Source organism: Photinus pyralis, unplaced genomic scaffold (genome assembly GCF_008802855.1).
Source record: "Photinus pyralis isolate 1611_PpyrPB1 unplaced genomic scaffold, Ppyr1.3 Ppyr1.4_LG3a, whole genome shotgun sequence".
Taxonomy (NCBI): Eukaryota; Metazoa; Arthropoda; class Insecta; order Coleoptera; family Lampyridae; genus Photinus; species Photinus pyralis.
The window spans coordinates 12,953,058-12,975,766 of record NW_022170509.1 but is presented as its reverse complement, the minus strand read 5'-3'; the positions used below and the strand labels follow the sequence as shown (position 1 = coordinate 12,975,766).

The 22,709-nt window shown below is 36.7% G+C and overlaps 2 protein-coding genes across 5 annotated transcripts; both read left to right on the top strand.

The window, feature by feature from the left end:
• The first annotated feature begins 3,046 nt into the window (after positions 1–3,046).
• On the top strand, positions 3,047–5,699 carry LOC116165242 (solute carrier family 41 member 1-like). 4 transcript variants are annotated; one of them, XM_031479509.1, is made up of 7 exons: positions 3,047–3,359; positions 3,412–3,497; positions 3,605–4,026; positions 4,118–4,343; positions 4,391–4,570; positions 4,621–4,912; positions 4,962–5,699. In XM_031479509.1, exons 3-7 carry the CDS (start codon positions 3,998–4,000, stop codon positions 5,666–5,668), a joined length of 1,434 nt encoding a protein of 477 aa, XP_031335369.1. In that variant the 5' UTR covers positions 3,047–3,359; positions 3,412–3,497; positions 3,605–3,997; the 3' UTR covers positions 5,669–5,699. The 4 variants fall into 4 exon arrangements, with proteins under 4 accessions (XP_031335369.1, XP_031335367.1, XP_031335368.1 ...); XM_031479507.1 differs by lacking the exons at positions 3,412–3,497; positions 3,605–4,026 and having other exon boundaries at positions 3,047–3,280; XM_031479508.1 differs by having other exon boundaries at positions 3,047–4,026.
• A 4,843-nt stretch (positions 5,700–10,542) lies between these two features.
• LOC116165642 (membrane-associated guanylate kinase, WW and PDZ domain-containing protein 1) lies at positions 10,543–22,367 on the top strand. Its single transcript, XM_031480249.1, has 4 exons — positions 10,543–10,985; positions 15,296–16,916; positions 21,141–21,513; positions 22,017–22,367. The coding sequence occupies exons 1-4, from the start codon at positions 10,777–10,779 to the stop codon at positions 22,190–22,192; spliced, it is 2,379 nt and encodes a 792-aa protein (XP_031336109.1). The 5' UTR covers positions 10,543–10,776; the 3' UTR covers positions 22,193–22,367.
• The last annotated feature ends 342 nt before the right edge of the window (positions 22,368–22,709 follow it).

Sequence of the window (22,709 nt, the reverse complement as noted above, 5' to 3'; positions counted from 1 at the left end):
TCTTCCCAGAAAATGAAAATTGTCTTTTTAGGAAAAATATGATACTGGAACCACCATGTGTGATATATCGTTGGAAAGAAAAAAAAAGCGTAATCTCAAAATGTCAAAATCCAAAACGGCGCCCATAAGAAAAACCAAAGTGGCCATGTGTTTTTCCGTCATCTTGAAAGTTATCAAAAACGGAATGCCATATTCGAAATCTCCATTAAAAAGTGGCCGAATGATGTGTAATTAGAAATGTCTAGTACGATTAGTTTACCATGAAGAAATTAAAAACGAAAACATAAATACACTTCGACGACAGGTAACAAGGTTACCGTGGAGCTAACCTGCAATGAACAAGATAAAAAAACTCAATGTATCAACAAAGTTCATAGATGAATAGGTAATCATGATCACAACTGGTCATATCCGATGCGTGCGGGAAGGTATAGACAGTAGGTACAATATACTAGCCAAGACACGCTAGTACATCAGTAGTTTGTACTTCTGTTTGAGTATATTTTTGAGTATAGCACCGACTGTGTAGCTCAGTGGTAGAGCGTTGGGCTACAGAGCCCGAGGTAGGGTGCTCGAACCTGGGCTGAAATAAGAATTTTTCATCTGTGGCAGGGATGGGAATTTCCTTAGATTAGTTTCGAGCATTCTGCCGCCTACTCCGGATTGGGTTTTCCTGCAGTTTTTCTAATTCGTAAAGTAAATACCGGAGTAGTATAGAACAACTTAAGATCTTATGCAGGGGCACCTCTTCTGTAATTGGGCCCAGAACAAAAGAGAAACAATAAATAAATAAAGATTATCTCAAAACGTCAAACAAGCCTTCTACCTTTAAGCAAAGAGTAACTACTCTTTGCTTTAAAGTTTAAGCACGTCTATATTTTGATATATCGGCCAGCGGCATTTGAAAACTAGCAAATATACGTACCTATACACTGATGGATATGGATACATTATAATATAATATACAACAGTACCTACTATTTAGTAATTCCTTGGGTACTAACGTATTAGATATAGGCAGGTCAGTATATGCAATTAGTTTTATGAAATATTTAAGGAATGTGGCACCTTGATTGAGAGTATAGTACGCTGTATGTCTAAAAATTGCTTGAGAGTAGGTGTACGGCGTATATGGATAATACCATATCTATGGGAACACCACTGGCCTACTGAGTACTTACCTACTACTAACCTAATTCTTACAGCAATATTCTGGTAATTATGATGAACGTAATTCGGCGTAGGTTGGTAGGTACCTAATGTAAAGTGTAATTGGTCTTGATGAGCTTCAATAATTCAATAGGGGTATTTTGCGGTATACTGTGTGCGCCCATAGGTCCGAAAAAATTAGCCCCCCGTAATTAATTAAGAGGTAGGTAAGTACTCTTGTGAAAAATATTGAAAAAGCTTTTATAAACAGGAAATTTTATCATTTCATTGTGAACACCCTGTATCACTAAATCTAACTTTCTCACCATCGAAGTGTCGCCTTTTACTAGGATTAACATTATTGCTCAAATTTTATTTCTTAACTTGAAAAACGGACGCTACGATTCATGAAAGTGAGGCTTGCTTATATGGCGGAATTATTCGGAAAAAAATTAATGAGATGACATGACAAAAAGTCAAAAAGTGAATGGGTGTCAATGTAAAAGTTAATAAATGATATCGAAACAACTAAAGATATACAGTGTTCCATTTTAAACAAATCAGTTATTTATTTACACCGTAAAAATGGAACACTCAGCACATTCAAAAATAATTTCTATAGGCGCGCAACCATCTATATGTAGTTGACATTTCCACAAAAGGTTTCCTTTATATGTTTTACCAAGTATAAGGATTGATTATACACACTAATATCATCAATGGTATGAGGTAGGAAAGACCGACGCACTGTTGCAGGACCCTGTGTATAATTATATAATTGCAACTCTTCTTTTATTTAGCTGAAATTATCATAAATGTGTATTTTTAATTTGAAAAAATTTAAATGTAGTAGTTAAATTGTAGTTTCTTCATTACTGTTGTCCTCATACATAGAAAGATTGAACTAATGCCATTTTTAAATTTTTCAATGTGCCCTTTTCGCAAATAAAAATGTTTATCTCGACGAAATTTTGTATCTGAAAGTTTTCCAATGTGAATGTGAATCGAAAATTAGTTCTTAGAAATCCGAAAAAAAATTCATTCTCTCCGGACAACAAAAATAGTCATCATTTCCCGTTATAAATTTACAAACAATATTGCTGAACAAATTTTGAATATGACCTTTCAAACAAAAGTAATTAAAGAATCATTACTTTGAATCGATTGCGATATACCTGCTCACTACAACCCAACTACATTCCCGTGTATAGTTATTTTCCAAAAAGTAATTTTGGATTCGTCATTTTCGCATTTAAAATATCAAATACTGCACTAGTATACGATATCTTTCGGTAGGAATTTTAAGAAAGCTTATTGCGCAATCGGAAAGCTCAGTTTTAAATTGTCCAAGCAATAACGGTCATTATTTATACTGTAAAGTAATCACAAAATAAAAATTATAGAAAACACAACACAATTATATGACACTCTGACCATTTTTGTGGTTCCACCATGCATTGCAGCACCTTGCGGTAGGACTTTTATGAAGAAATTCTCGCGATTGTTCTCGGTGGAATGCTCCTAAAACCATACAGTCTTTGAATATTGTAATCAAAGGTATTGGTTATGCAATTTAATTTATAATTGTTTTGGTTTACATTAGAATTATTTACGGGACAAGTGGAAGTGCATAATCTAAACTGACCCTTTCTGCCCGCTTTGTATGGGTATAGTGGGGATATGGTTTATTTATTAAGATTCATTAAATTTTATTTTAATTGTAACATCCGCTATGGGTAGTTAATTAACATATTATTATTAAATAAAAATGCAGCAGACTGTGACAATAGCGAAGTACGCGTTTCCAGTAGTAACAAATCACATGTCTATACGACCTTCGTAAAATGAATATATTAAGCTGAGTTTGGAGGTGATTTAATCACTGTAGCTATTTAAATTTAATTTAGGGTTCAGACGTAGGGCAACAAACTGGACACATTCTGAGTTGTCAGGACCCAGACAATTACCTTACCATAGTTTTGAAAACATTCATGTGTGTTAGTGCAGCAAGGCATTTCAGTTTCAACACTGGGTCGAGCTTTTTAGCCCGATTAGCTATACCTCGATCTTAAACTAACATGGAATCATCGGCACCCAGTAGACACTATGAATTCGTGAGAGATATTTCGTGGTAAGTCAATAATGTACATCAAGGATAGCAATGGCCCCAGTATATTATCTTGTGGTGTACCGTTTGGCGTTGGTCACTGGTAGGTAACCTTTTACTGTGTTCGTTATTGATTCGAATAGTTTGGTTCTTAGGCGAAAAGGCATATTTTTTGATGAGTGAGTCTCTAGGTTTTGAGTTTGGGAATTTTAAATGACAGCGGAGTTATAAACTACAGCAGGTGTGTAAATAAACACTTTTATTTAAGAATACCATTTCATATTTATTTGAATATTAAATATAGTCTGAACTTTCAATTCATTTTCAATGTTGTACTTATGCGTATAGGGTAGGGCGAGTGGCCGAAAATGGAATGATCTGATCTGACAAAACACAAAATAGCGATTGAACACCATTTCTACGAATCCGACCTCGTAAAACAATTCCAAGCGCAAATGATGACTTAAGAATATTTATCTTTCACTTTTGTTAAGATAAGTAGTTTATTACAGCTTTGCATATAGGCATTTACTAATCCCTATCCACGTTATGTATACAAATATCGGAAATACAGCAGTAGTTCTGATTAGCTGCTTAGTGTTATAGAAATTGCAAACATTTTGTTCAGAAGCGATTCTCGTTTGTAGCAGAATTCAGAGCATTTATTTGTGACTGCTATGAACTTAATGGTTTTTCAAAATACGCACAAAGTTCTTAGATGACATTAGGTTTCTATAGGATATGAACAAACTAAACCAAAATCGAATAAGGTAAGTTAAGGAACCACGCAAGCAAGATCCCTATACAAAAAAATGTAGGTAGGTGTGCACGATCAGGTACATAGCCAATCTTTTTCTCTAGCGAAAAAAGCAGTGGTTTTTCTTCAAATGTAACGGACCCTTCGTCATCCACAACCAATGATGGCATAAGAAAATTATCACAAACGCTTATTGAAACAAGTACTTGTGAAGAGAATGAAATTCAAATGCAAGAAACTTACTTTTCCGTTGCAATACAAGTGTTTATACCATTTTTAATAGCTGGATTTGGAATGGTTTTTGCAGGATTAGTATTGGATCGAATACAAGTAAGTCTCATCTTAGTAGATTGGTTGAATCATATGTTCTATGTTAGCATCTGCCTGTATTCGAGGAAATAACTGAATTGGTCATCTTAACGCCGCCACTTCTCGGATTAAAAGGAAACCTGGAAATGACTTTAGCATCGCGATTGTCAACGCATGCTAATTTAGGACGCATGGATTCTTTTAAGCAGAAATGGAATATGATTACTGCAAACTTGATGCTTACTCAGGTTTGGAGCCGACCCTATATTGGCATATTTGCATACTTGAAACATTTCAGTGCCAAGCTATTGTAGTTGGGCTTTTGGGATCTCTGGTCGCTGTGATCATGGGTGGGATTCGAAGCAACGAAGTTGAATTAGCGCATGTGCTTTTGATTTGTGCTAGCAGTTTGTTAACTGTATCACTTGCAAGTTTTGTTTTGGGTTTGGTAACATCAGGCGCTGTTGTATTATCTCGATTGTGCCATATTAATCCAGATAACGTGGCGACGCCAATAGCCGCAAGCTTAGGAGATATTACTTCGCTAGCTTTATTATCGTGGGTGTCTACGGCTTTGTATGATTGCATAGGTAAGTTGTCTTCTTCCATCATCGTATAATTATAGTTATATTGTTTAAGGAAAGCGAGATTGGGTTGCACCGTTCATAATCGTCGGTTATATTACGGTAATACCCTGCTGGGTGTGGGTGGCAAAACATAATGTACGCACACGAGAAGTTTTGTACCACGGCTGGACTCCAATACTAGGCGCTATGTTAATTAGTTCAATGGGAGGTCTCATTTTAGATATTATGGTCTCAAAGTTTGAGGGAATAGCAAGATTTCAACCACTAATGAACGGGGTCGGTGGCAACTTAGTCGCTGTTCATGCTAGTCGAATATCAACTTCGTTACACAAAGAGCAAGAATTGGGGCTCTGTTCATCCAGTTTAAAAACAGAGGAAGAATCAATTATTTTTATATCTCCTGTTAGTGGATTTTGTGGGAAAGAAGCGCATTCACGAACGGCCCGTGTTTTGATGACAATGGTCGTTCCAGGTCACCTTATTTTCCTGTACACTATTGTTCACATAAAGGGAGGAAATACGTCTCTTAGTACAATTTTTGTGTTAGCATATTTGTGTGCGGCAGTAGTCCAAGTGGCTACGCTGCTGTACGTTGCGTATATAATGATACATTGGATGTGGAAACGCAAAATCGATCCAGATAATTCGGCCATACCTTATCTGACATCTATGGGGGACCTTCTGGGAATATCATTGTTAGCTCTAGCGTTCCAGTTTCTTCACTTGGTTATTGGCAATGATTCCCAACTAGGAGATTAAATAAATTTTACCTCCTATGCCCTATTTATTATTATCAGTAAATAATATGTGATACTAATATAATAATTATACATTGGAGTAGTTTCACTCATATAGGTACAAATGATATCTATATTTATTGTGTCTTCATAGAAACATTTTTCCATTTGATTGCGTATAAAAAATGTCAAAAGAAATGCTTGAGCGGAATGATTTCTGGTGATTGCCTTGGCGTTCACAATCTATCTTACTTTTTCAATATGCATTTAAAGCCGAACTGTGGTGCTAAGGGTTCCTGGTTCGAATCCGGATTCGGGCATGGATATTTCTAAATGTATAGTGGGTTGGGTTGGTAGAGCAGTCTTGGCTGAAACCCCGCTCTCTCAAAAATAAAGGCAAAATAAAATTTAAAAAAAAAATCAAATAATTAATTTAGCAACTAAAGAGGGTTTTCCGAGAAGATTCCTAAGTTAGGTACATACATGTGAATTAAAATTAAACGTGAAATTATTGTTAACATCTGTTTTCACGTTTGTCAAGTCCAGCCTTCGGGAAGCAAATTACGACAATAGGCTTTTGAACAAAAGTGGATATCGAGCGCGGTTCTTTTGGCCAATGCATTGTGTATGAGATAAGGTTGTGGCCTAGTTAAATCTTGCACCCTGTTATCCTAGTAAATTCATTTACAAATTCGAATCGAAGGTGATCTTTTAGGCCAGTCCAAAAAAACAGAAGAAAAACGTATAATGGGTCAGCTCGAGGGGTATATTGAAGGGTTGTGGTAAACCAGGCAGTCGCAAATCGTGCCAAGCGAGGAGCTACCACTTTTCCTATAATCTCCCCAGATCTACTGTGCGCCACTATGTTAATGGAACCAGAGAAAAAGGGGGTCTAGGAGGAGAAGATAAAAGGTCGAAGGTCAATTAGCAAATTACATCCACGTCTTAGACAAATTGATATTTGGGTTTTGAAGGGACATTGGACTTGGTTTAAATTTACGTCTAGCCCATTGCTAGCAGTGCAGGTGACACATTATCGGCACCACAATTGTCTGGACAAGAACTTCTAGAAAAAGCGCCGGTGTTCCTATAACGAGCATATTCTCATTGATGTAGCACAACTTTCTCGTCCTACGGTTTTTATTATTACGTGTCGCAAATAGAGTTCTTCCTTATATCGATTACTAGGTCGATATTCTCTTTAATAGCAACAAGGATTGGCTTCCGGCTAATAAGTCTGGGCATAATGATGGTACTCCTCGCACTACCCTACCCGTATGTACAAGCAAAGAGTATGGTTACTCTTTGGGTACAAGTATTGATGTCGGTTTCTGTCGACCAATCCACTTTAGAAGGAATATATTCTTAGCTGCGGCATAAAGTGAAGCGACGGTTACGGTTTTTCGTCGGGCTTTGTGCGGGTACGGATCTACGATTGCTCCTCTCATCGACTCCTGACGTGCCTTCCGAGGAGATAGCGACGGATTTATTCTCATCGGGCTTCTGGCACTCGCTCTTCAAAGACTCTACTTCTCCGCAACAACAAACTTGTGGACACCTGCAGGGGAAGGGGCTAGATCACGATTAGAATCTTGGCCATGTTCGGCCAGTAGGTACAGCTATTCCCCAATATGAACTCTCTCATTTGGACACAAAAAATATGGTGAGTTGTCTCCTCGGCTGTATTACATCCTCTATAGGAAGATGCTTCAGCCAAATTATGCGCTGCAGGTGCTTGCTTGATTTACAGTGGTGAGAAAGTATGCCTACGCGGATTTTTTCTTGATAATCCTATACAAAATCGGTCCTGCGATGGGCGATCTCGTGTGACCACAGTCTGACACAAAGTCCCATGTATTGTTGTGTTTTACCCTGGTATCTTTAGTTATTAGATTAGTTACAGACATACAGTTGCATTGATTCCCCCCCCATAGAAAAACTGGTGTGACGTCGTCCAGGCCTGGCGATTCAAACGGCGAGAACAATTTTATTGCCAACAGGCTACCCCGGTCGCACATTATCCGACAAGCAGTGTCCCACTCGCCTCCCATAGGAGTAACTAAGGAGAATCTCTCAGTACATCGGGCATCTTTCAGAGGTTGTCTGTATAGGTACCTATCACCATTGTATATTCACCCTCTCTTGAGAGACTAGCTGCCTTTACGGTCCCCGGCAGAAGACGATTGCAATTCAAAATCTTATCATTTGGCCTACACTTCGCACCAGCCACTTTCCAAACACTTTTGGATAGAAGTCTAGGGATAAAAAAAAGGCGTTTGCGTATTTTGACATCATTGTCATTGGTAAGACATTTGAAGGACATTTGGTTTAGTTCTATCCCATCTGCGAAGTCTATGGATTTCAATTACAACTTATACCTACCTAATGAGATAAATGAATGTTTGCTATAAATCATTGAGCTGGCCGAGACAGTATAAAACCAGATCCAGAACAAGCCGAGGCTATAGTAGAGATTGAACTACGCCGAACGGTAAAAGCAATCCGAAGACTCTTAGGAATGGCATCGTTGTACCGAAGATTCATCTCTCAATTTTCACAGCTGATTTACCCACTGACCAGCCTTCTAAAAAAGGGTGTTAATTAGGGCCCAGTTCAACAAACCACTTTGCAAAAATGAAAAGAAGAATCAATTCTGACCTGTCCTGATTTCAACCAGAAGTTTAGTTTTCAAATCAATGCTTGTTCTACCGGATTAGGGGCAGTATTAACCTAATAACAAGAGGGAAAAGAGAAGGTTATCGCTTATGTAAGCACAGCACTAAACCCTGCAAAAAGAAACATCCCACGATCGCACAAGATAATGACTTTCAGGAATTTCGGCTGTGAAGAAACTCAAGGGTTGTCTGGAAGGGTAACTTTTCGAAGTGATAACGCACCATCGCAGCTTGAAATGGTTGGAAAAACATCCAAAATCCCACTGACAGAATTTGTGGTATATACAAACTTAGTTGTATCCATTTATTAATACATTTTTGAAAAATTCCATTAAAATTGACCATGGGACGGGTCGTTGAACGTGAATCCGAACGCCTTTCATACCAACTGTATGCTTGCTCGGGCGGCTCGGGTTCGATTCCTTAGGAACGAACAACATTTTTTTGTACAAAAATGCGTATCCAATTCGGCGGAGGCATTAGGATATTTGTAGGTTTAAAATATTTTTTGCTTATATTTTTTGAAAAATAATCTTTAAGGTACCTTTACACTATAATATATCTCACATGATTTTTTATATGATATGTTATATGATATTTACTACCAACATATTTTTCGTATGAGTTTTAATGTTTTACTTTACACTTAACAGGTTTTTCATATGACTTTAATACAAGAAGTTACGAAACCTATATAACTTCTCTAAATTAAAATGTTCCAATTTCCAAGATTGGGCTACTAGTTCAAAACACACTGCCTTTTTTTTGCCCCGAAAAAAAATTGTCTCAGATCGACCCGGAAAAAATTTTTTCTTATAGAACGTGGCCTGTAGAATCCATAATTTCAAACAGTTCCAAGATTGGGCTACTAGTTCAAGTTACAGCCCTTTGAATTTTTTTTCGAAATTGGTTTCTAATCTATAACTTTTGATTGAGAAGTCTGATCGAAAAAGTACGAATTGATTTGGATTCTACGCACCCAAATTAATAAGAAAAAGTGTTTTGCCGAGAAATTTTGATGCAGTCGATTTTTGGCAAAAAGGAAGGCCTGCCTTTTTTTTGCCCCGAAAAAAAAATTGTCTCAGATCGACCCGGAAAAAAATTTTTCTTATAGAACGTGGCCTGTAGAATCCATAATTTCAAACAGTTCCAAGATTGGGCTACTATAGTTCAAAAGTTACAGCTAGGGAATGCAATCCCGCAGCAAAATCTCAATCCCGGTATTTGCGGGATCGTTAGATGTTAATCCCGCGGGAACCCGGCATTTGCGGGATCCCGCAAAATTTTAAATAAATTGGCAAATAAGCAGTTTTGTGCGGTTAACTTCTGTATTAAAATAAATCGCTAATTATCACAATAAGTATTCAACAAAAAAGTACCTTCAGGCTAACTTAGAACTCAAAAAAATCACCTGTAAAGCACAAATAGGTGAACTTCTAAAGTGCCTCAAAAATCATAGTACATTTTTAACGAAAAAAGTTTAACAATTATTTTAAAAATAATTTCTCGGTTATGCGTTTCATTAACAAAGCAAACAGAGTCGTCCCCTTGGTCGACATTAAGGATGAGTGTACCTTTATTTGAAAGATTACCCCAAACATTTGAGGGGTTAATTACCAATCAAGACACTATTTGACAATTGTGTGTCTGAAAACATCACTTACAACCAGACAACCAAATACCAATATACTCGTAAATATTTATTGCTCGATTTATTGTTTATCTAATTTATTCTTTCATTAGTAACTAATATACCTATAATCATTGATTATACACACCTATAATCAATGATATAATCAAAAGTTTACTGGTTTACTCAAGTATTCAGCTTTTTCAGATAAGTACAACAGCAAAATGCGAAAAGTAACCATAAAAGGACGGGATCACTTGGATATTTAAAATAAGTCATGTCATTTGTCATGCAGAAATAGAAACATCCCTATTCCACGATTTACGTATTATAAGGTATTATTTCCATATTATTTCCTTATGATTTGTCTTATGACAGCCATAATACCAAAAATAGAAATCTAAATGCTTGTTACTTATCATATGACAAATCACATGAGAAGTATGATAGTGTAAAGGTACCTAAAGATGCACAGTGCATCGTATGACGTGAACAATTTAGACAAACGTCTGTTTGACCGCGGTTGGTGCGGGAGTTACTTCCACTGTTTAACTGTTAATCGTCGACCGTACGTTGAGCCACATAACTTTCTGACAGTTGTAATTAATCCCATCCCAATCTGTTTATTTCTTTTGGGAGATAACAAGGTCAGTGTTGTTCGTAGTAGCGAGTATAGGAACTTTAATAAAAATTCTAAATCGCGCAAAAAGTGATTAATTATAATTACATTAAATATGCAAGTGCACCCATTCTACATGACTGCATCATCAAGTGTTAGCTACTTGATGGGAAAGTGATAGAAATTAACATCTCTTAAGCAGAAGAATGAGTCATAAAAGCGACAAAAGTAATTTATCCCATCTTCTAATGGTAGGAACTGAACCGAGCGAACGACCAGGGAGCAGTACATATTTTGAAAATGAAGAAGAAAATTTTAGTCACAATATCAACAACGAGGATGTCGATTCTTTGGGACCACTACCCTCGAAATGGGAGAAGGCCTACACAGACAACGGGGAGGTTTATTTTATAGAGTAAGAGAGAAATTATTATATCATCTATCCTTAACCAATACATCTAATCAATTAACTTGTACCTACTGACTTCCACAGACCCACTATTTCTCATATCGCAGTTACATTAGGAAGTGACCTATCTAGTCGTTTTTCGTAAGCAAGTAGAGAATTGTGATTAAGTATTTATTCACTACATCGCAAAAGGCATGGTGTACTATGTAAAAATTGGGAGAATAGGCTAGGGCATTCTAGTGATGCAAGAATGTTTGATGCTTTTCAGGGACATACAAGAGTCATGCAGTTCAAAAGACTGCAGATAGACGATTTCCAATACTTCCAAAGGTTTTTTAATTTCCTAGGTAATTTTGATAGGTACCTATTTACTCGAGTATTTACTCTACTATTTACGTACAATTATGTGGTTTAGTTCACAAAGGAACAAGTCAAGTAGTATTTTCCTAGAGATATTTCTTCTCATTTTTCTGCCGCCTGAAGTGTCCAGTCTGATTTTGAAAATACAATAGATCTTAGTTTAAACAGGCAACGCCAAAACAGATACTATTTGTCAGACTGTATACAGGGTGGTGACTTGCGTAACGCATCATAGGGATTTCACTGTAAAATTCATAAAATGCGATTATTGGCTCCCCAAATTATTTTTGAGCAAAAATGTATTAAAGTTTTTTGTAGAACAAATTTTTATACGCCAATCATTGGAAAAATAAAACCCGCATCTTTTTCAATAATCTGTGATGCCATGGAATTTTCTAAGACAAAAAGATATCCAGTTATCAATTAGCAGCAGTTCGGAATGGATTTTATGATCGACTTGGTTACTGTATTGCAGTTAATGGTGACTTATTCGAACATTTATTGTAAATTGTTATATTAGGAAACCGTTTTTAGTAAGTTGGTCTTTCTGTATGTTGAATTCGCTGTTCTAAATATAATACTTTTTTATAGAATTTGATTTGTTTTATAGCAGACATTCCATGGCATGACAGATATTGGTGTAGTTTTTGTATTATAAAATTCCATGGCATCACAGATTATTGAAAAAGATGCGGGTTTTATTTTTCCAATTTTCCATCTTTATATGAAAAAAATTGAAAACTAATACGGTTAATTGGCGTAAAAAAATTTTTTCGACAAAAAACCTTAATACATTTTTGCTCTAAAATAATTTGGGGAGCCAATAATTGCATGTTATGAATTTTACATTGAAATCCCTATGATGCGTTACGCAAGTCACCACCCTGTATAGTAGTTTTGCTTTGATGGCAGTTGGGCGAGGGTGGGTGACCTTGAAGTGTCTATTTTGATCATACTGTTCCCCTTTTTGCAAGTGTCATCAGTACAATACAATGATTGTTGAGTGGTGATTACCGAGGTGATTACTTAGTACTGGTGTCAATTATTTGTTTTAAACATTGTACTATTCATGTTATGGCTTCTTCATAAGGGAAACACACTTTTCTCTCAATGGGAAGTGAAGCGAGGATTGTTAAATGACTTGAAAAGGATGGATGTCTGTATCTCTTAAACCAAGAAAATATAGGATAATTCTGAAATTGACAATTCTTTTTATAATTTTGTATTCCTGTCTGTCAGTCCATCTGTCTATCTGTGTAGAAACGTCAGATCGCTTTGAAAATTGATACACATGTTCTTCAGGATATAAGAAAGGTCGCTATTGTTTTTCAGTTACGTAGACCAACGGGCCAAAAAGTTACTGCCCAAACCTCCAAAAAGGGTTTCTTTTATAACTCTTGTTACAAAGAACATATGAATGTCCAGTTTTCTGTGTTAGTATATATTCCTTAAACCTCAGAGGTAACTATGCGATGAATTTTTAAAAAAAATTGCGCATGCGCAACCCAACTTTTATATTTGCCCACCCCAATTTTTTATTTGTTAAAATATTGTTTTTGCGCATGCGCAATTTCAAATTTTTGATTTGTTAAGATATTTAAATGAAATTCTTTATGTAGGCACCTCAAATAAACTAATGTCGAATAAAAAATGTGTTTTGCGCATGCGCAATGCGATTTTTTTGACATTTCCGTTAGTTATGAACCGAATTGCATGAAATTTTGTATGTAAGCACCTCGAATAAAAGTAAAACTAATGTCGAATCAAAAAAATTTGTTTTGCGCATGCGCAATCCGATTTTTTGACAAACTCAAAAGTTGTTTTACTCGTTGTTTTATTTACTNCAGATCCTTTATAGTTTTGTATTGTCGTCCGTCCGTCCGTGTGCGCTCTAACTCTTTTTAAAAGTGGCCGATTGTGTTGAAATTTGGTGTACGGGTACTTTGGACATTAAGGACGGATGCTATTGATTTTCAGGAAGCTGGTTCAAGAGGAACAAAAGTTATAGGGCTTCGAGTGAATCGGGAACAGAAAAAACTGCGGGCTCAATATAATAGAAATCAACATATTTCATTCCCTAGGTCATGTATCGAGTTCGGACTTTCGCTAGATTATTCCCTATGACTCTTAGATGTGTAATAATTCAATATAACTCTTCTCTGTGGTATAGGTCAAAAGTTTTAGAGCAAAATGTACCCAAAATTATTCTTTACACATAAATTTGGAGTTGTAAAAGCTTTCAAACGCATTATCTTGAAAGAGTACATCACGTCCACATTTGATAACCGCATGTGTGTGATTCAAAGATGTTAAATTATTTTTCTGAGGCTACATGGATTTTGATCAAAATATGTCAAAATCCTTGTTTATGCACCAAGATCGTTGGGAAAAAGACTAGGGGCATTATCTCAATGCCCAAGACATGAATGTGATGCATTTTTGGCGACCACGTGGATTTTGATCAAAACATGTCAAAATTGTTATTTATGCACCAAGATCGTTAGGAAAAAGACCAAGAGCATGATCTCAATGACATGAATTTGATCTATTTATGGCGACCACATGGATTTTGATCAAAACATCTCAAAATCACTCTTTATACGCCAAGATCGTTGGGAAAAACACCAAGAGCAGATTATTATGGGAACAAGATTAAGAGCATTATCTCAATGACCAAGACATGAAATTTGAGGCATTTTTGTTGACTATAAAATGTATTTATTTATGTAAGATTAAAACTAAATTGTCGTTAAAAGTGAATTGTAATTACTGAGATCCTTCGATATTTCGTTGTGATCAGTTTATTAGTTGAATTTTAATTTCGCGCCAAGATAAATGCACATTTCGATGGCTGGCCCCCATGTAGTTGTCATTGTCAATCAGCATTAGCAGTTCTAACTTATATTATGAAGTTCGTGGTTGCACCGGACTCTAAACTAAGAAAGACATTGAGAACAGCCAGTTATGTAGTTCAAATCATTCAGTTCATCTGTGCGATTAATGCAAGATAATGTGATTTAATGCAGTTAATACAATAAATGTTTTAATTTAGTGTACACAATTTTCCGTAGTAACCCTCGCATTTGTCTGTATCTCTTAAACCAAGAAAATATAGGATAATTCTGAAATTGACAATTCTTTTTATAATTTTGTATTCCTGTCTGTCAGTCCATCTGTCTATCTGTGTAGAAACGTCAGATCGCTTTGAAAATTGATACACATGTTCTTCAGGATATAAGAAAGGTCGCTATTGTTTTTCAGTTACGTAGACCAACGGGCCAAAAAGTTACTGCCCAAACCTCCAAAAAGGGTTTCTTTTATAACTCTTGTTACAAAGAACATATGAATGTCCAGTTTTCTGTGTTAGTATATATTCCTTAAACCTCAGAGGTAACTATGCGATGAATTTTTAAAAAAAATTGCGCATGCGCAACCCAACTTTTATATTTGCCCACCCCAATTTTTTATTTGTTAAAATATTGTTTTTGCGCATGCGCAATTTCAAATTTTTGATTTGTTAAGATATTTAAATGAAATTCTTTATGTAGGCACCTCAAATAAACTAATGTCGAATAAAAAATGTGTTTTGCGCATGCGCAATGCGATTTTTTTGACATTTCCGTTAGTTATGAACCGAATTGCATGAAATTTTGTATGTAAGCACCTCGAATAAAAGTAAAACTAATGTCGAATCAAAAAAATTTGTTTTGCGCATGCGCAATCCGATTTTTTGACAAACTCAAAAGTTGTTTTACTCGTTGTTTTATTTACTTGAAAAGATTGAATCATGATATAAGTGATCATTTTTTTCCGAATTTTAAAGATAACTAAACCCATTGTGACAAAAATGGGGTTTTATCATACAATAAACCTGCTTTTTTAGAAAATAAGACTTATTTGAGCAAAACATTTATATTGCAACAACACTTGGATTAATAAAGTATTAACATTTTCAGCCATTCGACGGGTACATCACATTGGCTTGACCCCAGGCTCTCAAAATTTCAAAAAAAATCTCTAGAAGACTGCATGGACGACGAATTGCCGTATGGTTGGGAAAAAATCAGTGATCCACATTATGGCACATACTTTATAGATCACGTAAATCGGAGAACACAATATGAAAATCCTGTCCTACAAGCGAAACGTGCTGCGGCGGAAGCTTCAGGTCGTTCGAACTGTACGTCATTTACGAAAGATCCCACCGAACTGTGCGGTCAGCGCTTTTGCACTTCGCTTATAAAATCGTCTCGCGGGCTAGGATTTACCATCATTGGTGGCGACGATGGGGTTGACGAATTTTTGCAAATTAAGTCTGTCGTTCCAAAAGGGCCGGCATGGCTGGATGGTCAGTTGCAGACTGGTGATGTAATTGTCTACGTCAACGATACTTGCGTTTTGGGTTATACACATAATCAGATCGTTCGGCTATTCCAATCCATTTCTATTGGCTCCACAGTTACTTTAGAAGTGTGTCGCGGATATCCTCTACCGTTTGATCCCAACGATCCGAACACTGAAGTAGTAACCACGATAGCAGTAGACGATAATTTACAAAGTCTAGCTTCGGACAAAAGGATGGCAAATTTAGATACTAACTACAACTTCTTGGAAAGAGATGACAACGAAGAAAATGTGCAGGAGACTGAAGATAATATCGATGATTTAATAAAGGGAATCAACAACTTGCCCGTTAGCAAGTTAGAAGTTAAGGTTCGAATAGTTAAAGGCAATCTCGGGTTCGGTTTCACAATTGCAGATAGCGCTTGTGGGCAACGGGTAAAAAAAATTCTCGATCGTCAACGTTGTAAAAACCTAATGGAGGGCGATATTCTATTAGAAATCAACGATATTAATCTGCGCAGCATGTCTCACGATGATGTTGTGCAGGTGTTAAAGAACTGTCCTTATAATGCAGATGCTACTATATGTGTTCAACGTGGTTCCTCGACCAATAAAATGACAAACACGAAAAACAAACCGAGGAAACTAGACAATAGATTTGCTAATCGAGACATGAGCAATGCTTACCGTAGTAAAACACCAACAGCCGATATTTACAGTACGCAACAGCGTGAAGTGTTACCTAGCCGGCCGAAAACTCCCCTCGTAGATACTAGAAGTCCGTCAAAAACACCTGTGAAGGAGTTGGCGAATAATAACGATTTATTTAAGTGCAATTATAGTAACGATCATTATAATCAAGATTTACGTACCGGTTTGCAACTTTCCCTCATTGATAATGTCGACGTGGAAGATGAATTTGATCTAACGCAAACACCAAACCATAACAATCAACCCGTAGATTACCTAATGGGAAATGATCCTAAATACTCTTATCACGTTCCTGTTTTGCATAGGTACGATTGCACATGCTTTGAGTGCCACGCCTATCGTGCAAATGGTCCCGAAAATGGTAACGTGTACGATTCCATTACCATGCAAAAGGCAAATCTTCAAGAATGGTGGCCCGTTATGCAGCACACGCCCGAGTATATAGAAACCGCTATTACGCTTAATAGACAGGATATCGGTTTCGGATTTCGAATAGTTGGCGGCATAGAAGATAGATCACAGGTGCGTTTTTTTTTTACTATTTGTATGTATGTATGCTTTATTGGTGATTTATACCTTCAAGTATTTTCACACGTCATTTTATCACAGACATAATGGACCATAAATATCTACCAATACAATATAAATGTAAAATATTTCTATTTTCTTAGACAAATGACAATTAGGTAAAATGGCAAAGGACAAAATAAATATACATTTAGACAACAAATAGCAACATCTTCACAAACAGAGCCAGCAATCTAAGTCATTGAAACTATTGTTCAAAAATTCGTTTAGTGAGTAGAATGCTCGACGTTTTAAATATTCCTTTACACTAGCTTTGAATGATAGTGAATCTAAGTTTTTAGTTTTCGTGGGTAATGCATTATAAAACTTCATCCCATAATATGATACGCCATCCTTTGTTTTATTGAGCCTATGGAAAGTTATGTAAATGTGTTTTTTGTTCCTTGTGTTATAACTATGCAAATCCTGTTTTACAGTTTGTGAAACTATGTTCTCTTTAAGAGCGCGCTGCCAGAGTGGTGGGGGAGCTTATTGCCTTTAGTTTATATTGTTACCATTTCAAAATCAGACGGATAACGGCAGATGGCGCTAATGTTGTCTGAAAGCACTGTTAAAAAGTATCTTGTTTTTATCTCGAAAATTTGCCGCGTCCTTCGGAAACTTTCGGAGACTTTCGCTATATTTACAACAAGCACGTACTTTTGTAGTCAGGATGTAAATAAAGAAAACAAGATTATGCTAGTTGGTGCATGACGTCACGCAGAACTTTAAAATCGGGATTCTGAATTTGAATTTTTATGATTTAGGTGAAAAAAATGTATAGAACATAACGCAAAATATGCCAAAAAATTTGAAGAAATCGTTAGACCACCTTTAAAAATGCTATAAACTATAATTGAGGAAGTGCAAGCGTTTTTCAAAATATGGTAGATACCTACTTATGCTAAAGTATCTAAAAATTTTGGAGTAGATTACTACATAAAATCTAGCATAAAATATTGATTTTTATTATACCTGAATCACAATCCCCGTTTTAAACACTCAAATGCGTGCGAAAAAAGGCCTTTAAAACACACGTGCTTTAAAGTTGCTAAGTAACGATACTTCAAGTAGGTATGACTTTTGAAACTGTCATCTGGGTGAAATAAAAGATCCTCTTAGGTCGCTTTCTGTAAATGCAAAATATTTCTTTGGATTGTACCTATCCTTTGGTTGAAGCTTTCACAAACGCGCGTAATTTAGGGTATGCTTCCAAATCTGTTCCACATTTTAATCGCAGCATAGTTTGAAGTTTTGAATGAATGCACCAAACGATAGAAGATTTAAATACCTTTGACATTTCCTTCATAGATGCCAGCATTATCGATGCTTTTAAGATTTTATTCGTAAGTAACTTCCTATTCATTCATGGAAACAACTTTTCATATTCTTTATAATGAGCTTTACTGGATTTGGATTTTACACCTACCAACGTTTGTTTAGATTCTACAACAAGCGATTTAATGGACGGTGTATTATCTTTTAAAACAGAAATCGTTTTATTCACAAATACGATGATTTTTATTAGCAAACGTCAAGTGACATTTCCATGGCAATCGTGAAATTACGAACACCCAGCCCACTTAATTAGACATGTATTCGAGTATAACGTCAATATGATTTCATTGTATTTCCTATTTTTAAATTATACTGCAGGTATAATAAAAAATACTGTAAGATACACGTGTATAATTGGTCTTTAAAGCACTTGCAACGTTAAAGGCTCTCCGCTTCGCGTCGTGCCATTAAACTCGTTGCGCGATATACTATTATGTAGGTACACAAGTTATAATTAATTGGATGAAAAATGGATTCGATATATTCTTTTCAATAGTAGACTTTACACTGGTTTGTAATTACATCCCTACTTCTAAAATGAACTATTTTTAATGGAAAAAAGCACGAAATAAAAATTGCCCGCCAAGAAACAATTTGCTAAGCTATGTGTACCATAAACCTGCGAAATCCTAAAGCACAGTTATTTTTAGAACAAAGGGCTACTGTGTATTGTCATATGGTGTTGGTATTATTCACAAGCTCCGACCTTGTGTGGGTGTTGATTGTGATGCGATTTCTTTGACTGTCTACCTTTATTATACCATGGTCTACCTTATAGTCCAGGAGGCAGCGACATTTTTTATGCACTCATTTCTATAAAGTTGATATTCTGCCATTTTGATAGTACGAGTAAACACAAAGTCTACCACCGACGCAAGATGCATAAAAAATTATTCAATTGAACTTATTTCTACAACGATGAAATTTTTGTTTCAAAAAGTTAGTCATTTCAGACACACAAAAAATTGGTCTACCGATCGCCGAATTAAAATACTTTAGAAAGAAATGTGGCGTTTGCTTTTTCGGGACGCCCACCATCCCTACTGACAGGGGCGAACCGTAAGGCACCCCCTCACATATCGTATTTGGCATAATATGGAACCGACTTGGGACTGGGAAATACCATACTAAATTACTAAGTAAATTGTGGAACATAAGTTTATTTTCATATATCGCGTGCAGTGGGATGTCATATCATATTTAATTGCTCTCATTGCGAACTATTAGATTTCGCATTGAATGCATAGGCATACCTATCTCGTTGAGAAATGAATGAAGGATTAAGCAGCAATGCCGACTTCCTACATCATAGCACAGAATAATAAATCTGTGATCATAGGTAGTAAAGCCATGCCATTGTCGTCCCCTTACTGTACTGCAAATTGCTCTATGAGAAGGTTACCTCGTCCATCATCTAGTGATGCCGACGGTTTGGACCCCTGGTCGGAGCCTAGAACTGCCACACGAGTCGAAAGCTCATCAACACCATTCTTGGTCTCTGAGGGCGCCGGAAGTAATCCCGACGGCCCTTCAAGGTCGATAACGAGGGACGCAACGGAACTGGGTCCCAGTGCTCCAGTGGAGCCAGCCCTCTTATCTCTTGCTCACTCACTTTCGTCATGGATGTGAGATGCGAGACGCCCGCGTGCGCTTTAAGGTTCTACCACGGGAGTGCTCGATAGGATGCCTCATCGACACCTAATGTGAGAGGACCCTTCTTGCGTCCTCCATAGGCTCGTCCTGAAACCAGGATTTTGCTTCTGGAGGAATTTCAAGATTGTGGCCATGTCATCCGGGAGCTTGTATAACACCGCCATTACTTTGGTTACCCTAGGGATGTGGCTTTGAACTTTCAGAGACGCGCCATCCCAGGGCCTAATAAGAGGGAGGGTTCTCTCCAACCAGTCCAAGGTTCACTGGTCCTCGCATTCGGCCTAAATGGCACCCTGTGGATTCTAGTGGAACTCTGCCAGCCTAGGAAGAGGTCCCCCCCTCTCGCGTCAGCAACTGCATTCAATGCAGTCATAATGCACCTCACTTAGGCTCAGAGACACAGCCTTAGGCTTTGATGCAGGGCCCGTTTGGCCCGACGTTTTACCCTTGAGCCGGCGCTTCCTGATCATTGCCTTTTGTGCTCCAGTCCTATTCTTCTTGCGAATAAGAGCTGGTCCAGCGTTTTAACCTAGAAAGGGTTTGTTAAGATTGTCGTTCATACAATTCCTCTGAATGGTGCGGAAATGCGGTCTCACCTGGGCAGAGCCCTTTGCCCAGGGTTTTGCTGCGCATGCGCAATGTATGGAATGTTCTGGAGAATTTAAACAAAAATAGCTTACATCCTCCCACAAAACATACCAATACACGATGTTGGTTAATTCCCTATTATCATTTCTTTTGTTAAATATTGTTTATTCATTTATAGTTGTTCCACCTGTCATTGCTCAGTGCTGCCATATTGTGTGGAATTGATTATTCCATTGGGTGTACAGTATAATTTAAATTATATGATCTCCTCTATGACCTAGTCAACATTCCTTATTTACATAGATTAAATCAAATTACTTGGCCTGTCTGAGAATTAGCGAATAAGTATTATGCACTATTATCAAATGGTAATTTGTAATTCACCAAATTCGATGCGTGTTTTCTTTTTTAAGTAGCCCTTGTATACTTATACAGGTTGGACATTTTTGCAGTTTTTTATGGTATCCAAAACCAATATTATAAAAAGTTTGCTACGAATCTAATTTACGCATTACATTTTTTTGGATATAGTAGCGCATACAAAGTTATTATATTACATAATCAAATTTAAGAGAGAATTTTTCTATTTTTGATTTTCAGGTTGCTGTGGGCCATATCGTGGCACGAGGAGCTGCAGATCTAGATGGTCGCATTCGATCTGGTGACGAAATTGTCAGCGTAGATGGATATTCGGTTTTAAAGGCCTCCCATCGACAAGTCGTTCAACTTATGAATGCCGCAGGTGCAAGGGGTCAAGTAAATTTGGTACTACGACGCCGTACTTTCCCCATCATTAATGGATCTTATACTCCGGCAGTTAGCAATTTAAGTGTGAACGATTATTCGCCAAACATTGTGTATAATTCGGTGCCTCATCCTACAGCGACTTACGATGTTGTCGTAAATCGGAACGAAAATGAAGGATTTGGTTTTGTTATTATATCTTCTGTGAACAAAATTGGTTCCACGATTGGTAAGTTTTAGTCACGAACTTATAAATTAAGATTGACTGCTGATCAAACAGTTGCATAGGGGTAGAAATGGCCCTAGCATGGGCGCGGCCATGATGTGCACGTTTTAGTTATTTTCTAGGGGAATTTTCCTAGTGCTCAAGTTTTGAGATTATTGCAGCCTTGGAAAATGACATGTGTCACAGTAATTTATTTAGAAAACGTGAGGTTAATGTTGGGTTAGTGCTTGTTTATTAGTTAATTTGAATTTCGCGCCATGTGAGTGCACATCATGGCGGCCCCCGTGGTTTTAGTCCAACATCCCTGGACGTAGCTACAGGTTGGTCAGGTTCACTTTGCAACTATTTGGCTTATCCATTTCGATTTCTTAATATAGAAATTACGTAATGATAATATAGATAATCCAAGTAGTAAACCCACCACCTCAAGTTTCTAGCTACGTTCCTGGGAACATCTTAGTTTTACATTTATCAACATGATTATTGACATACTGTATTATACACAGGCAGACTAATTGAAGACAGTCCAGCAGAAACTTGCGGCCGTTTACGTGTAGGGGATTATATTGTTGCAGTTAACCATATTGACATAATGAATCTCAGTCATGGAGATATTGTGAATCTGATAAAGGAATCTGGTTTGTCTGTAACACTCACAATTGCGCCAAACCCAGATCTGTGATTGAAATTGAGACTATAAATTAACCGTAAGCATTATGTTATGTATCATACTTAAAAATTTAAGTACCACACTCTCAACTATGTATTATATTAATTGTTATAGAGAATACTATTTTTTTAAAATAGTTTACAATTGTAACCGACTGTATAAAATAATTATATGAATATGTTTTTTATTGTGTAAGTTGTAACTTAAAGATGGTTTTGTATATGCTACAGCCTGTAGCTGTAACAGATGAATAAAGGAAGCAACTAGTGGTAGAACCCAAAGAAAATGTCACCAGAGTTAAAGCGATATTTTACCTACAATATTAATCTAAACTATCCTTCACTTAAATCTACTTCGCCCTGTCACATTTCTGCAATGTATAGTGTTACTTATTATTACCATCTGTCACTTTTTTATTATTCTCTTTCATGATTATTCAGTCTGTTTTCCTGTCTCCTCTTATCATATTTTTCTCTGATGTTAACCTGGAGATCTTTCAAACTAACGCAGATAGAGGAACGGTTAAATG